This window comes from Cylas formicarius, unplaced genomic scaffold (assembly GCF_029955315.1).
Source record: "Cylas formicarius isolate icCylForm1 unplaced genomic scaffold, icCylForm1.1 PGA_scaffold_10__41_contigs__length_53128322, whole genome shotgun sequence".
Lineage (NCBI taxonomy): Eukaryota > Metazoa > Arthropoda > Insecta > Coleoptera > Brentidae > Cylas > Cylas formicarius.
Window position 1 is genome coordinate 2611735 of NW_026844214.1, and position 18629 is coordinate 2630363.

The 18629-nt window shown below is 33.1% G+C and overlaps 1 protein-coding gene across 2 annotated transcripts in view; it reads right to left on the bottom strand.

Annotated features, from left to right (window-relative positions):
* The window catches only part of LOC132698573 (unconventional myosin-Va), a 53582-nt gene extending 36624 nt beyond the window's left edge, over positions 1-16958 (bottom strand). For both annotated transcript variants that reach the window (XM_060664760.1, XM_060664753.1), the window contains exon 1: positions 16673-16958. In XM_060664760.1, the coding sequence (XP_060520743.1) occupies positions 16673-16699 (27 nt within the window). In that variant the 5' untranslated portion in view covers positions 16700-16958. The remainder of the gene's footprint in view (positions 1-16672) is intronic.
* Between the last annotated feature and the right edge of the window lie 1671 nt (positions 16959-18629).

Here is an 18629-nt window from a genome sequence, read left to right on the forward strand (position 1 = left end):
TGGGTATATGAAGTCACTAGTGTATGAAGAACTAGTTCATACTCGAGATGAATTATTCCACGGAATTGAAAATGCTGCTGAATCATGGGGAAACGAGGAATTATCATCAAAGATCAATAAACATGTGTCTAAATGCATCAAAGAGACTGGAAAACATTTTGAAGATTTATTTTATTTTTTATGAATAGTTTTTGTTTTACTTTAGTTCAAAATTGAATTTGTATTTCCACAAACAATTTTCTGACAATTTCAATTGGCGTCGAATTTTTTTGAGTCTCTTGTTGTAAAAATCTCAAAATAAATAATATTAAAAATTCTGTTCAGCTCCGTACCATCATATTAGTTCAGTTATATACATTATCGAGATTATTTTAAAATTGATGGCATAAAAAAAGGAAATTTTTAAACATTATGTAATGATGGACTGAAAACTTTAACGTCAAATTTCTTGAAAACGGCGACTGGGACGAAATTTAAGGCATACACTAAAGAGCAAAAAAGTTAGGTATTGTCAATTGCACCAAAAGTACCATACGTAGCGCCCTCTACAATTTGTCCCAAAATTATTCACTCATGGCAAGAAACCCCGATTTGCCAAATTTTGTGCAAAAAGCTCGATCGTTCAAATTAAAAATGAAATTGCAACTTTGACACATTGAATTTCCTATTTCGCCATGTACCATTGCTTATGGGATACCCTGTATATTAAAAATTAAAGATTAAAGGATTGGGATGAAACCATGTAACTATTCTATTTTATATTTTTTTCTATCGTTCGTAATTCCTGAGTAAAAGGCGTGTGGAACCGTACAGGGTTATTCATTATATTTCGACATCTACCTACAGGTTTAATTTTGAAAGATATAAAAAGGTGTAAATACAAAAGTGGCTAGATTTTTGCTCTATAATCTTATGCAGAAACAAACGACGATCGCAAGCTGTCAACATGACAGCAGCATCATTTCTTTAATGAAATGCCCTATATGCCCTTAAATCGTAGGTCTTTTATTCCTGATTAGAAAAAACACATGCTTTATTGAGATATTTCAGTTTAAAAATAATTATCATTCAATTTCAGCCCGACTTGAATCCTTATAAAACACACTTGAAATATTTATTAAGTTATTCAACTTACGCTGCAGATCTTTAGTTTTGATTACTTGTCAAAAGTTCAACATTGTTAAAACAATTGCAAACATAGATATGGTTGCTAGGCAGACCTGACCATTTTTAAACAATATGGCTATTGTTTTTTTTTTAAACCGAACTATCTCAAAAACGGGTAAATGAAATGTCAATAAACTATATGTTTTTGAAATCAGGAAAAAAAGATCTACGATTTAAGTTAATAATATATAGAGAATTCCGTTTTTTAAAAATGACGTTGCCGCCATTTTGACAGCTTGTAATCGTCGTTTGTTTTTTCTGACATTTGCGTAACAAACTTTTGTATTTGCACTTTTTTTCTATCTTTCCAAATTAACTGCGTCTAAATATAATGAATAACCTAGAAAGGGAATTAAAAATGTTTAAATTTCTAAATAAATTTAGACCAATTTAACAAATTAATACATCCTTTGAAGTTCCTGAAAATTACCGAAAGAACAAAAATTTATTTCAATTTTGTAAACAGAATTAAATGACTTAAAATCTTGAAATAAATAACTGAGAAAAACTAAAAGCAATTTATTTTGACCAACCTCCGTAGAAATGGTATACCTCAAGGTTAGCTTCCGTGTACGAACACAGTAGTAATTTAGATTGCAATATTAATAGGCATAATATTGGGTCGCATTATTTCGTGGTTTTCATTGAGTATTAAATTACTGAAAATATATTCTCGTTTAACACACAAAATGTGATCGATACGTGCAAATAACGATTTGGTTAATAATATTTGCTTCCATTCTCAAGCAGTTAACGAAAATTCGACATGTTAAAAATTGTACGTATTTAATTATGTAACGAATGTACCAGAAATGTTTCCATTGCAGGAATGAAACGTGGACGTTAAAACTACTTATAATAATATAATATGGGCTAGTCAAAACATGTACATAACTGTAAAATTTGTCTTAAATACGTGTTTCGCGTCGCAATATCAGGCTGTACAAAGTGACCAAAACATTCTAATGGTTTTCTGCTCTATAAAGCAGAAACTTTGGTGTTATAAATTAGGAATAATACAGGGCCGGTAGGGCTGTATAATATGTTTGCAAACCCCTCATGACTAACCTTCACAGTGTTGAATTTTGAAGAGTTATCTTTAGTTTTTTGTCTATACAGTGTGTCCCACGTAAGAATTGTACACTATTGTAATATCTTTGTTTACGGTTCGATTATGCAAAAATGTTCTAAAATCAGACTGTACTGTACAAATTGACCAAAACATTACATTGGTTTTCTGCTCTATAAAGCACAAACTTCAATTTAGGAATAATACACTCCGATTAGGGACGCATTTTTCAAGTCGAAATAAAAAAAATTGTCCCATAATATGTATTCGCAAATGCCTCTTGACTAATCTACAGAGTGTTAAAGTTTAAAGAGGTTTCGAAGATTTTTGTCTATACAGTGTGTCCCAGTTAAGAATTATACAATCTTGTAACATCTTATAACCCTAAATAAGTACGATTTGAATCAACATTTAATTCCGTTTGACGCTCAGTAAGTAAGGATAAAATTTTTTTATATATTTAAAAAAATATTTTTTAAAAGATAATTGTGAAACTAGTTTCTATGAACTTATTTACTCAGTTGTTACTCAATGTTTCTTTTTGATATAAAAAAAATTCTCACCAAAGATGATCCCTGTAGCGCAGCTCTAATGGGTGGCTATTTTTATTTTAATTTCCCATTTAATTAACATGGGAAAAATTCTTTTTTCACTAAAATTAAATTTCCGAATATTTTTTTTACAGAAAACCAATGTATATTGTTAATGTTGAGTCTTTAAGCGTAAATCTGTATAACAAAGTATGATTATCTTTAAAAGAAGATTAATTACAGCCATTTAAAAATCGCTTAATTTTGAACTTTTCAGAAATAGCTTCTAATAATTTTTTATCTACATAATTTCTCAAGATATTTATCCTAACTTGCTCTTCGTTTCTCGTTAAGCATGATTTTAGTAATAGCGTTATATGGTTGCCGGACGGGAATACCAGTAGGCTTCCAAACTTTCATAACATCACGAATCACTTCCTTCAAAACACTGTCGAATTGTGAGGTTAGAATCTGTATGCTTGTAGAAAAATAATTATAAAACTTTTCTTATACTCGGTAATTTTCGTTTACTTTATTTTCTACATGAAAAACCAACCAAATAAATTTTCTTTTCGGCCATTTTACTGATAATAATTGAAATTACCGAGAGCTTTAAAGAATACACAATAATTTCTTAATATATGTGTTTGCAGAAACTGATAATTTGACAACTCTACCGTATCATCTAATATAATTAGTGCTGCCACCTACACTACGTACTGATAATCAAAATTTAGTAATTTTTAAATGGCTGTAATTAATATTCTTTTAATGATGATCATACTTTGTTATACGGTTTTGGAAAGCTTAAAGACTCAACTATAACAATATATATTGGTTATTTGTAAAAAATCGCGAACATCGTTGAGTTGTTGAGCTACAGGGCAATAGACTTCAACAGGAAGAAGAATAAATATTGGAAAAGTTAAAATAAATCGCAAAGTAAGAGTTTTCAGAAAAAATAATAATATACATGGTGTGTCATTTAAGAACATCGAGATTTCTCAAATTAAAATTTTATAAATAATAATAAATAAAAAATAATTTATATTGGAAAAACTACTAGGTTTAGATATGTATTATTATTAATAAAAAAGTTGGATATTTTCAAAACGAATTCAAAACAAAATTTAAATATAGGGTTCCGTTTAAAAAAAAATGTTGTGCATCCTAACAATCTTTACGGCTTTTATATTTAACATTTTCTCATAACTTTTGAAACCGATGAGATAATGAACTTTATCGTTGACTCACCCTGTACAGGGGGAGATTAATTTCTAAACATCAACACATGATCAAAAATTTAATGCATTGTAGAAGTTGCGACCCTGTATCGAAAGGTGCTAATGTACTTGAAACAAATTCAATTTTCTTCTATTACGAAGTACATAATTTGAAATATTAGCCTTACAATTAACGGTACCCGTTATTAACAAAGGTCAAGCACGAACTGGGTTGCAAACAAAGAAAATCGGCGCTAACGCACAACACTTTTTATTATTTAAATCGAAATTTTGAAATTTTGAATTTCTGATCACTAATTATGTCCCACTAATGACGACGAGGTACGGTATTAACCGACGGCCCTAGACATTTGGAAAAAAAGTTGTTCGGTAAATCGGCCCAGGGGAAATACAGGAAATTGTTACATAGAATCAGAGAGATGTGTTATACATTTTTTAAACCAAACGCCGTAAAATCAGCGAAAACTTACCCAGGAGCTGACATTAACTCTGATCACAATTTACTCCTCTCTGTGATAAGACTGCGCCTTAAAAAGACAAGAAGAATAAATAATCAACAGCTAATAGATATCCAGATAATGAAGGACCCCAACATCAGAGAACGGCTCAAAGCAACAATCAATAGAAGCCTTGAAAAAGCTGTAAACTCTGCAAAGGAAAAATATTTAACTCGACCAGGAGGAAAGAAAAGCAAAGAATGGATACTGACCACATACTGAAACTAATGGAGGAACGTCGAAAATATAATTACAAAAACCAAGAGGAGTATAAACAATTACATAAAATTATATGGCAAAAGAACAGGCAAAGGAAGCACAGCTAACAGAACAGAGGAGCTAAAAAAAAGACTTCACATAAAAAATCAAATGCAATCAAATCAATGGCAAAGCATTTTGAGAAACGGATAAAAAAATCAAAAGATGGGAAAAATATATGTCTGTACTGTTTCATGACGAAAATTATGACGATCCAGAACAAATATAAGTAAAAGAGATTATTAATATTACTAAGGAAGAAAAAAAGAATTGGAAGAAGACCAAATAGACTACAAAGACAACACAATTGGGATTCACAAATGGTCTAGGTACCAGATAATCATTATTTGGAATTCAAGTATTGTTCCAAAGAGCTCGCGATATTAACTGCGACGTGTTTCTTAGCTTCGTTGCCTTTGAAAAGGCTTTTGACAAATTCCGACATAAAAAATCCTCGAAATACTACAGTTATCAGGAATAAAATATGCAGATACACGTATCATCGTCAGAATATATAACCAACAAAAAGCCATACTCCGAGTAGCAATAGTCAACATCTACCGAAATAAAAGTGTGCATTAAGAATGCGTCACCTCTATTATTTAATGTCTACTCGGAGCATCTCTTCAATGAAGCTTTGACTGAATCTAAATATGGAATACTGGGTAACGAAGAGAGGCCAAATACTCTCAGACATGCGAACAGAACACCAAAGCTATTCTGCAAGTGAAAAACAGAAAGCTCGAAAAAGTACAAACATTTCCGTATCTTGGATGCAGCTCGAACGGGAAATTATTACTCGAATAGAATAAAGCACGCTCAGCATTCAACCGCTTCAGAAACATTTTTTAAACCTTAATATCCAAATACGACTGCGATGCCTCAAATGTAACGTGTTCTCTGTAATGCTCTATGGCAGGGGTGGGCAAATACTTTAAAGCGCGGGCCCAAATGAAATTTGCAAAATGTCTCCCGGGCCGAAGGACTATACCGCGTATGCTTTGCACAAGCGGATGTTTTGGATGGAGTTTTTCCCTGCCCAATTTTTTTTTTTTTGACAAAAACACTAAGTATCATTTCAATTTGAATAAAATATGCCACGTAATTTTTCAAGAAATATTATTATAAATAAATAGCTATTAGATAAACCAGTCAATGAAAGATTATTTTGTGACTTATTTATGTCTTAACGATACAAATTATTTTATATTGACACATAGTTATTCCAACTTACCATTTATATTGCATTTCGTAAATATAATAGTAAATAGAATTCAAAAAAGAAAAGAAAAACATCAAACGTTAAAATAAATATTTAAAGTTAATGCGAAACGTGAAATCTCGAATGTTCATCTGACATTATTTCTTCAAAATTGGGTTACAAATCACTTGTAGCAATCCTTAATACCGAGTGTAGATTTTCGTCAGTAATTTGTGATCGATATTTATTTTTCGTGGAAACCATTAAAGAAAAAGTTCTTTCACAAATATATGTCGAACCAAATAAAACAAGGTATTTTTGAATATAGTTCAAAAAATGTTTGAAATGTTCGTTATTCAGAGCGCCATAGAAAGCACTCAATTCGTTTGAGTGAAAATTTTCTTTTAGTAAATTATTTGATTGTAAGTCAATTAGTTCTAGTTGAATTTCAACAGGAGCTCCTTGCGCATCGAAATTGAAAGGTTGGCTAATTAATGATAAACGTTTTTCAATAGCTTTGAAATCTTGAAATCTTCTTTGGAATTCAGAATGCAGGTCTTGTGTTATTGCACTATATTTAAAAAAAACTGTATTTTTCAATGATTCTCGCCGTGCTTGCAATGAGGGGAAATGATTTAATAATTTATTATTAAAGTTTTCAGCAAATAAATTGAGTTTTGTCATAAATGCTTAGACATTTAAGTGCATATTGAAAGCGAATTGGTTTTTCCCTTGTAGATTTATATTTAGTTCATTCAAATATTTTACGATATCTACTGAAAACGAGAAATCGTTTAAACAAGCCTTATTTTGCAATTGAGGAAAATTATGTAGTTTTTCTTTTATCGACAAAAAGGATACTATTTCATCAAGCAAATATTGAAATCTGTCCAAAACTTTACCAATGCTAAGCCATCTCACTGCAGTGTAATAAGGAATTTCGTAAAAGTCACATTCAATTTCTTTCAAAAATTCAACAAACTGTCGATGATTTACGGCACGTCCTCGGATAAAATTCACAACTTTGGTCACAACAGTAACGACGCGATTCAATTTCAAAACTTTTCTGCATAGCACTTCTTGATGAATAATGCAGTGCAAAAATAATGTATCGTGTTCTGGTTGTAACTCTTTTACTTTGTCGCGAATTCGTTTAAGTAAGCCTACATTTTTCCCTGTTAAACTAGGACAACCATCCGTAGTGACGCTTACTATTTTATTCCAAGTTAAACTTACTTTAACTAAACACTCTTCAACAGCGAGAAAGAAGTCTTCACCAGTAGTTGTATCTTTCATTGGATGCACACTAAGAAGTTCCTCGCTAATTTCACATTTCTTGTTAATGCCGCGAATAAATATTAATAATTGACTTGTATCTCATCATCTAAAGCCAGAGAACAATAGGTAAAATCAGCAATTTTTGTTCTTAGCTGTTCAAGCAAGTTTCCTGAAATATTTTCAATCCGTCGTACTATTGTTCTTCTTGAAAGGCTTAAATTTTCAAAAATATGTTTCTTTTCAGGACAACATATCTCCGACACTTGTACCATGCATTGTTTAACAAATTCTGCTTCAGAAAACGGCTTACAGAACTTAGCAATTTGGTGTGAGACAACATAACTTGCTTTTGTGGTAGATTTCTCTATATTACTTTGTTTTGTAAAAATATTTTGTTGCTTTTTCAAGTTTTCTGCTACAGTTTGAAGTTCTTTTAAAGAAAGTGATGCATATTTTGGATGTTTTGTTGTAAAGTGCGTGTTTAAATTGTATTCTTTGAAAACAGCAATTGTTTCCTGACAAACTAAACAAATTGCTTTCTTATTAATGTTTGTAAAAAGATATTTTACAGTCCAAGTTTCATTGAAGTTTCTGCATTCCAAATCAACTTTTCTTTTTTTAGATTGACTCATTTTACAAAGGTCTACAAATTAATAATTTTATTAATACAATAAAATAAAACCAATGTTTTAAAATTTTACTTACAAAAAGTCCACTTTTTCAATTTTATATTTGCGCCTATTATATATACAGTACGCACACTAATAATGTTGATGTCAACAAAATCTCAAAAAAGAGTTTAAAATTGCGTGCGGAATTTTTCAATAAATAATAAAATTAGCAAAAGGGCCGGATCCGGCCCGCGGGCCGGCTTTTGCCCACCCATGCTCTATGGTGTGGAGGCCTGAACTCTTACAGCAGCTGCAAGAACACCGTCTTGCAAAGAATGAATAAATGAATGAATATAATCGACAACGTTAGTAGACGCCAAGGCACTAGAAGAAGAATTGGTTTTCCTTATTTTACCACTTAAATTGGACGATCTCTAACAATTGTTTAGTGACCAAGATAATATACTAAATATTTGAAAATAGCCATTCCCTTCGAAGGTATTGTAAGATTCGTAATAAATATAAAGAATTAAATTAATTATTTATTAAATTGACGTTTTATTTGGGAAATTCCAGATAATTAGACATTAAAAACCACCATTAATTTTTTCCCCAAAATCCAACTTTTTTTGAGCGTTATTTATTCATTTTTTACGTTAGCATCAAGATATTGACATGCGGCTTTCACTGGATTTGTATGCCCTTATTTAGCTATTTAATGACATAAATAAGTCAGTATAAGCAATCGCACGATTGATAGCTTAGGAAAATTCCCCTTTTTTTGGTCTTCGGTCCTCCCACTGGTCTTTTTTTTCGATGGTGTATTATCCAAAGCATCGTTTGTATAGGTAATCTCTCGTCGTTCATATGCTGTACATGGCCATACCAGATCAGTTGTTTTCGTTCGATGCCGGTTATGATTGTGTCTTGAAGCCCCATTTGTTCCCGAATACTTTCGTTTCTGACTCTTTTCGTCCTTGATATTCTTGCCGATCTTGTAAGTTGATTCGTTTATTCTTTTATGTTTTTCTGTCATTCTTATATGTATTGTATTCCACACGTTTTGACATATTTTTACTCCAGAGGATTCCATCACCTAATCCCGTTTTGTCCAGTGTAAGCCTTAGGTATTTTACTCGTCACAGGCTTCTATTTCTTCTGAGTTTACCAATTTCCCTTCCCATGTATAAATCAGTATTTCGTTTTTTCAACATTCATAGGCAGTCCCCAATCTTCATAGGTTTCTTTCAGTTTGCGTACCAGATCTTACTTTTTATAAAACTTCTGTGAACGTATCTTGGAACAGTTGTTCTAGATCTTCTTTATCCCCTACTATTACGGCCTGATCGTCTGCAAACGTTCTATCTGTGAGTAGTATTCCCATTCCCGAAGATTTTTGTTTCCAACACCCCCTGGCGAAGCCCCTTTGTTACGCAGAAATCTTTGTTTTTATTTTTGAAGTGCTGCTAGAACCTTTTCTCTATTATCTGCTTCATACAGAATATGTATTATCTTCCGACTCTAATTTAACCTTGCTCTTGGTCTTCTACGGAGTCTGCCTCTGTTAGATATCTTAACATCCTTCCATATAATCTTTTAATGTGTCGTGATCTAACTATTGTGCTATCATTTCATTTTTTTAATTTGTCATGTCAGCGCCTACTACACCAAAACCTTGGAAATTTAAGAAAAACCCTTTATCTTTTTCCAATATCCACATTGTATGGTAAGATATGGTAATAATTGTCAATTATATTACAATCGATCGATCGAGTAACAGAACGTTACTATAGCCTTTGTTTCGAAAATTTCAATGCCTCTTTGTACCACTTCTCATCATCCTCACTTACGTCTATAGATGTCCGATACAGCTAAACATTGTAATCGGCAAGAACTTTCCGAAGCAAAGGTGAACGCGTTCATTTTCAGTTTACCTATTCCGTGTCGTGAGAACTTAGTGAAAGGTAAAATGCTTTTGACTAGCGAAAAAAACGCAATTATAAGATTTTCGGCTTAACTTTCTTTACAAGTTTAATTCAAATGATTTGCAGCTATTCAAAAATTGATGCTGGATGAAGAATATACAAACGTGGCAGAAGTAGTCCAAAGTTAAGTTTTTTAAATTGGATCTCCCGTATAATACTATTTTTGTCTAATTGCTTGAATTTTGTCAGGAAAGTGTAAGTGCATCTTATACAGTATGTCCCATTTTGAGTATTTTGGATATTTACAGACGGGGTGATTTTAAAAATTTTGTATTTTTGGACACCCTGGGTAGTTCGGTTATGTTAACTTCACGTTAACGTATCGAAAAGGTGAGAAATAACACGCGAAACAGACTCAAAATGTTTTATCGTAATTCTGAGGGAGAAACCACGCACGAAACGATGCAAAACTTCAGTTTTTGTTGGAAAAACACGTAAAAATAATGAAGGTGTCATCAAATGGTGGATTTTAAGAAAGTAGTCGTAAGGCTCTTTCGTGTTCATTGAGTCTAGTTGATATTTTTCATGCGGTCTCTCCGATGTATTCTTTGCCGCACATGCATGGAATGCTGTAAACTTCTGGCATCTCAAATGGAATTTTATCATTGGCGGACCGAAGATGTTGAGAGATTTTTGGACAAGTGGTAAATCTGGTTCTGACGTTATGCTTCTTTAGAAGTTTTGATATGTGGTCATATCACATATCAAATGAATGTAAGGAAGGACCACAGTGACAAGTTTTCGGCCTCATTTCTATTGGAAGGTTGTGGTGAAGTGTATTTTTTGATCGAACGCTTAATATCTTTAATGTGGAATATATTAGAGAGAAGAATAGAGGTAATTCGTTTTAATTCTGGATTCAGTGACTCGGGCTGAGATAGTTTTATGGCTCTGTAAACAAGAGAGTTGATAACCGATAATTTCTGGGCCGGATGGTGGTGATGACAATAATAAGTAAACACAATGACCCAATGTTAGGTCTGATTTTCTATTGATAAGAATATATAAGAATGGAAGGTTATTATTAGTTTTGAACTCAATGGTAGAACGTATGTTAGGGTGTATAGAGTTTAAATGTCTAAGAAAATTATTAAAAAAAAGAAAAATTATTAAAATCAAACCGTAATCAAAGATTTTACGGTATACAGTCTTAAGCGGGGAGCAAACGATTTTTCAAACACCCTGTATTGCAACATTATAAAAATTGGTATAATTAGATTCTAAGTACTAATGAATAAGAATTCATTACCATTTTTCAGAGATCTATCCAACAAAAAAAGAATGAAAATCGAACCATAAATAAAGATTTTACAAGGGTGTACAATTCATAAGTGGGACATACTGTATACTATGATTTTATGGCACACTTTTTATAGAAAAAAGTATATAATATTAAATCTACGCATTCGAGCTTTCAACTTTTGTATTAAATTTTTTTTTTCAGGAATCAAAAAAGCTAGAAGGGTGTCCAAGGATGAAATAATATCAAATAAAACCTTCAGTAATTTAAATGAGATGGAATAGATTTTGGTTAGCATTTTTAAAACCCTTTCCGAAATTCGAGTTTCTTCAAATTAGAAAAAGCTGTTAAACAAAGTTCTTGTTGCAATTTCGCTTCGTTTATTGGTGATACGTAATCGGTATCAAGTAACATTGTCGGTCAAGACCTTGGAAATTTAGTCAAACCAGTTCGCGATTCAGTGCAAAATAATTATAATTTCTATGACAAATGAACGTTTAAACGTCATAGGTGGGTACGATGTTTAATTTTTAGTGTTTCAAAACAAAAAAAAAACGTTTGCCGCAGTGAACAAATCGGATATAAATCTTGTAACGGAGACTGGGTACTTTCGCGGACTGACCTCATTTAGGGAATTAAAATGATAAATTTCGGCAGTGAGAAGTGAAAGTGCAGTGTTAGCTAGTCCTTTTTTGAACAACCCAGACGTCGAAGATTCATATTAAACATCGTAATAAATGTTGTCCTTTGAAAAACTGACTGAGTATTAGAAAACGTAGGTTTGCCCACATATTCTAGCGGAACAGGAAAATAAAAAAAAACCATATGGTATACAAAATAAGACGTTGCAGAAATCTATTATTATCATCCCTAAAAATCTATTTAAAACTAAAACTAACGCGATGAAGCAAAAATATATTTAAAAAATAAGTTTAAAAGCGGCAAATTTTTTATGAATGGATATCTGAAAGATCCACTAACAAAACTTAATTTAAATATAAGATTTCTATCATTTCCAAATTGCCTTGTTTACTTGCAATTTTAATAGCAATAAAAACAATAGCAACAATAGAATATGCAATGTGCTGCATTTAAAATGAAGACATAGTTTGGCTATCTAAATAAATAAAGATTTCAAGTTTTGCACAGTCTTTTGGTTAGTTAGTTGTTTCGAATATTGTTCTGTTTTTTCATAATTTTTTTAAAGAAACTTCCACAGCCTTCTGCAATGATATTTACAAATCTTCTAGATTCGTCCTGTGTAGGTTGTTTAGAATTCAAATTTGCTGGCGTTTCGCCAATCATACTCGGATGATTCCCATATTGGTGACAAGTAAAGACCTGAGTCGCGGTTAAGATTGTTAGGTTGCTTAGATATAGATTTCTATGGACTCTCGGATTTTTTGATGGTAGAATTTTAGTGTTATCGAATAGAATTTTATGCTGCTATGAATTTATTTGTCGTAGCCTTAAGGCTCTTTCATGCTCTTTGAGCGTAGTTGATATTTTCGTCCGATCTCTCCAATGTATTTTAATATTTACCCTTATTTCTGTATAAGGCTATCACATTAATTGGCTATGACAAAATGACATTGTCAAATTTTTCCCTTACAAATGAGTTCATCAATTCATAAAAATTTTTGTGGTGGATATTATTTATATACTGTGCGAAGGTTCCATTTATGATGGATTTACCACTTAAATCTCTTATTAATAAAGCTTGCTGCTTCTTCTAGTTTTGCTTAATTTATAGCCTCCCAAAAGTAAAATAGACGTATCTATGACGAAAGATCATTACCTCACTATACTTAATGGAGTTAAAAATTTGTGAAAAGCCAAATCAAAACCCTTATCTGTTAAATAGTTCAGAACTTTGGGCCCATGAGTTGTGGTTTTGTCCTGTCAAAAAAAAATTAGAGGCAACTACATCGGCATCGTTTGGTTGCTCTCAGAGCAATGGTTTGAAGGATACTGGCTTGCCCCAAAATTTAATTGCTTCATTGGAAACCGAAGACGATCTTGAAAACTTTTAAATGAAACCACCGAACTTCACAGTACCATAGCATCTAAAGATAAAACCGAAACCGTTGAAGATGACGTGCAACTTTCTATGGTCAGTGAAGAAAATATGGCAGATAGTGAAGTGGTCAATGAGGACAACATGGCGGATAGTGAAGTGCATGGAATAGAGAGAAGGGAATATAGTCATTGAGAGTACGAGAAACCAAAGTCAACTTTCGTTATGTGTGCAATAACAGATCATGCTCTACGTCGAAAGATAAATGTCCCCTGTTATTCTAAATGTCATCATTCAAGTTCATGTTCAAATAAATAATTTTTTACCAAAGAATAATTTTAAATAACATTCTCAACTGTATATTTATTTTATATCTGATTAAATGAAAAAAGGTTAATTAAATTAGAACAAAAAATGTTCAGATTTTCACAGTTATTTGTTACTTTATGACAATATTCCGACATCTATATATATAATCAGCTAGTAATAGATTTTTAATTACCGTTGTAGGGTTATGAATTTAAATTTAACAACGAAGACGCGTTTAACTCCAACTGGTCATTAAGTAATAGATTCGAATATCCCATTTTATTAATCACCATGTCTTCCAATAAATTTAGTTTTTTGCTTTTTGTTTCATTATGTAAAATATCAAAATTATCGTCGAACTTTTATTTTTATACGCTCTTTTATATTCGTTAATGTGTTTCTTAGATGTACCTGTTTGTCCGATATAGATTTTGGGACATGGTCCGCATTTCAACTTGCAGATTCCAAATTTTTGAGTTTTTCGTAATTTAGTTTTATTTTTTAAAAATTGTCCAAAAGTGTTTTCAGTTTTAAAAGCAATCTTAAGACCAAATTTGGACAGATGTCTCGAAATTTTCTTGCTAGGTTCTCCTATGTATTTTATTGTTTTATAAATTTTAGGATACGTAGAGTTCCGAGTTATTTAGTTATTATCTTATCTATCAAAAAAGGTTCCTAACTATTGTTAAATGCTATTAGTTTTACAATATTTAACTTTTTTTCAAAAATTTCTGTGGAAATTGGGATATTAAGTAGTCTGTGGGTCAAAGAACAAAACGCCACCACTTTATGTGTGAGAGGGTGATTTGAGTTATCATGAATTACTGTGTTCCTGTGTGAGGATTTATGGTAAATGGAAAAATCTAATTTATTCTGTAATTTAGTTATTCCAGAAAGTTTTAAAGGGTTTTTTAGTTCCGTCTCTATAGTAAATTTTATACGCTTATGTGTTTTGGTCTAAACAAACTATTAAAATATCTAACGGATCTTGTTTTATGATAGGGTTGACTTGTCTCTGAGTGAGAAAATGTTTACTACGTCTATCGGTGGAATGCTAGCGAATAGATTTTGGACGTCAAAGGAAACTAGAATTGATATTCTCACATTTTTATTAATCTTGTTGAAAGTTTAACTGATGACGATGTTACAAAAGAAACCACAGGTCTAATTGGCATATCCTGTATGTGTAATTTAATTGAATAATTATTAGTTGGTATTTTTCACTGTCATTAAAACGTGATGGATCTGTAATTACAGTTGTGATTTGTTTTTGGTATAACTCAGTGTGATCACATTGTATACTTTGGCAGTCTGGTCTTAGAAACTGTTTGATTTTTGTAATATATTCTAGAGAACTGATAGCTATGACTGTCTTTCCCTTATCTGCTCTTGTGAATACTATTTTTAATTAATTTACCACCTGTTACCACATGATTATGCATATAGACGCTGGAATATTATAAACAGCTGTTATAAATCATTAAGTAAAAGCTGACTCAGTTCAATTACCGAAACAAACTGAATTAGTTCTGGCCGTTTAGCAATATTCAGAGCTAATTTTGTAAATTTTTGCTTACTTTGCAAAGCTCTTATAATCGTATAAAAAACTAAGAAAGCCAAAATTTGAATATTTGTTTAGGGCAATGTTGCAGAGGTTCCAACAGCAAAGTCTTAAAAATGTACCACTCTCTGGACCTATCGTAAAACCAAAAGCTGAAGGACTTGGCATTATCGATTTCAAGGCTTCGGAAGGATAGTTGGGGAAGTTCACACAGAGACGTGGTATTAAATTATGGGCAGATAAGTGCCGAAGCCCGTGATAACAGAAGCGTCACTGACGATTAGCTGGAGAAGACGTGGCCAAGATTAGCAGAAAAGTACCCTGCTGACGACATTTTTAATGCTGACGAAACTGGTATTTTTTACAAAATGACGCCAGATGAAACTCTTAAATTTCGAAGTGAAAAGTGTGTGGGTGGAAAACTTTCTAAAGAACGTATAACAGTGTTAGTAGCTGTCAATAAGAGAGGGGGAGAAAAAAGAAAGCTAGTCGTGATTGGAAAATCAACTAACCCACAATGTTTTAAGAACATCCAGCATTTGCCGGTCAGTTACAAGGCAAACAAGTCTATACGGATGACATCGCAAATTTGTGAAGAGGAGATACGGAAATGGGATGCAGAATTAAAGGGGAGGGAAATATTACTTTTCTTAGATAACTGCCCTAGTCCCATATTCCAAATCTACGGAATATTGAATTGGCATTTCTTCCAGCCAAAACAACAATTGTATTACAGCCGATGGACCAGAACGTAATAAAAAGTCGATACAGCAAAAACATTCTAATGGAAATCATCGACTCCGAAGACAAATTTTTGATTAATATCCTAGATGCAGTCAACTTTATTAGTAAAGCTTGGAAAGAGGTGACAGCGGAAACAATTCAACACTCCTATCGCCATGCAGGACTTATCACCGAGACAGAATGCGAACAGGACTTGGAAGATGATTAGCCACTAAGTGAGGAGTGAGGAAGATCTGCAAGAGGAAGATGAAGATAAAGAAGTCGATTTTGGACCACTACCAACCATATAACAAGCCTTATATCCAGTTAAGCTGCTAGAAATTTTTTTTATGTAACATGGGGAAGAAATGGTGAAAATACAAGCCAAAGTAGGAGATACGTATTGGCATACTAAAAAAATTACAAAAAAAATGACCGATTATTTGAAACATTAAATGTAAATGTAAACACATGTGAGTATTGTTATTTTTCAAGTGCGAAAACTATAACCAAAAAAAAGCAGTCCCTTCAATTTCGTTTATAGTATCTTTGAGATATGTCCATCTCATTTGCCCTACAAAAATCGTCGCGACGAATGTGGGGGCCCCAATGTATAGCGGGCACTTTTGTCGCAAAATTAACGGCTATTGTTTATAAAAACAGTATGACTAATGACGCTCGTTATCTCACCTATAGAAATTTAATATACACAAAATGATAACCGAATTTCAATAACGTAAAATTCCGTTCGCAATAGGGCGACTTGTAAAAGAAAGGGCTAAATTTTCGAAAACCACCGCGGCAACGTTCGATTATTTAAAGCCCTTTCGACAACAAGAATTTCAATAGCTATCGGCGATTCGATAGAATCGCAGAACCGGTTCTTGCAGCGTTTGAAACTGCCCAACACCTATTTGGTTTAAAGGGTTTAAAGCGACCGGTCGCAAATTCAATTAGCGCCAGGATTAGGGACGTACAGTACCTTCGTGAACAATTCCGCAGTTGTCATTTCGAAATTGCCGTGTCTTTTGCGTCCGCGGATCCAAAAAAACAACACTTAATTTTCGCGGTTTTGTTTATTGCCCACGTATCAAGCGCAAGGCGCGAGCGAGACTGATACGGACATAGGGCTTATCTTATCTCGACGTGGCTGCACGAAAAACTCGACAAAAAAATCGCGGCATAGGTGGTATCGGCAAAAAAACATTGTCAGTCGGATTTATCCGCACTTTTAAGCTCCCAAGGTAGCGCCCGCACCGCGCACCATGCGCGTTTCGACTGCAAAGCTGTGCAAAGCTCCACGAATTCTCTCGCGTGTGCAGCATTGATCCGTCGGTACTCTGCGCTGTTGCCAGATTGGGCAACATCTACGACGACCTTCGCTACGAAACGATTAAACTTGGCGGGAGGGGCCAGTGGTTGTCCCATGTATATGCTACTACCTTTACAAAAATCAATTCTTTTAGTTGTATCCTCATATATGCAAAAAAGAACACGAATAACAGATATCTTTAATATTGGTTTCCTTTAAATGAAGGGTCCCATATTAAGTCACCGAAAGCAAATTTTTCACGAGAAACGCAAAACTCCTCACGTTTATTTGAATTTGATAAATTTATATAACAAATCAAATTGTGGATATTTATGCAACAAATTTCATATATAAAGTATAGATTTCCACTGATTAAAGATGTTGGTGATTTAACACGTTATAATACGACCAAAAATATAGTGCATTTATTGCTTTGACGTTTTAAGTATTTTACAGTACCCTATCCACAGACCTTCGCAGGACCGTGGCAAATCCCATCCCAACAGATGTTTATTCTGCATTAATTAGGTCTTGCATGAGATGGATCGTTATAAATTAGTAGTAGTAGTAAGTAGTAACATCAGGTGATATGTATCTAAATTGCAATATGCTCGTATATATATTACGGAGGTATTCGAATGTGATCCTTCCAGTAAGTACGTATTTATGTACCTGATTCTCGAGATTTCACCCTGCGAGGCTGTTTTCAAATGGTAAGGGTAGGTACCTGTACTCTATTTATCTTACAGGTGAGTTTGAAAATAATCATTTTTGTCTTGTGTGCCTGTCGATTAATAACATTCTTCTTCTTGTTTTTTGTGTCTTCTACGTAGTTAAACATTTTTTGCAGGTTCCTATTTTTTAATAATTTAAAATGTGGAATGAAGCAGCTGTTCCACCGTTGGAAGGAGACATGAAAAACAACGCAAAATTTGAAGACGAAGTTGAGATGGTAGTCGAACCTAACGACAATTCAGAAGACGAACTACCTCAGCGAATAAAAAACGGATCCATTTGTCTTGGGTGTCGTATTGGAGGCTTTTTATAATAAAAGAGAACTCCACTACAAGCGCGAGATACCTGGCTGAGAGTCCCACATTCTAACCTCTCAAGACCATAGAATAAGAACACTAACCAACCACAGACCACCGAACAAAACCCTGATGCAACATTGGGGTGCTAAACAAATTGTTTTGAATGTTTACAATTTTGTAAAAATTCAGACTGGAAGAAACTGGAAGAAAAATTGTTGCAAATGGAGTAGTCAAGATCAAAGTGAGCGAAGATGCTGGTACTTCGCAGATTTACTTAGGCCTTATAAAGTGAACAGTGTTTTAACTCTAGAAGAAATGTATAAAAAAGTACTGACAGATTTAAACATTAGTTGTGCCAAAGAGTCGTTGCTTACTTTTCTGAAGAAAATTAACTAAATTAGACTAAACGTGGTTCGACAGTCACGATACAGTAAAAAAAGGATGGCGTGATAACAGTAACAAGTGTGTGCTACGCGTGCCGCTTTCACATGGAAAGCGCAAAATAATTCTTCACGCTGGGTCCAAAAATGGTTGGGTGGAAGACGCCTTATTTTGGTCTGTCAAAAATGTCAAAGATTCTAGTCTGGTTTACC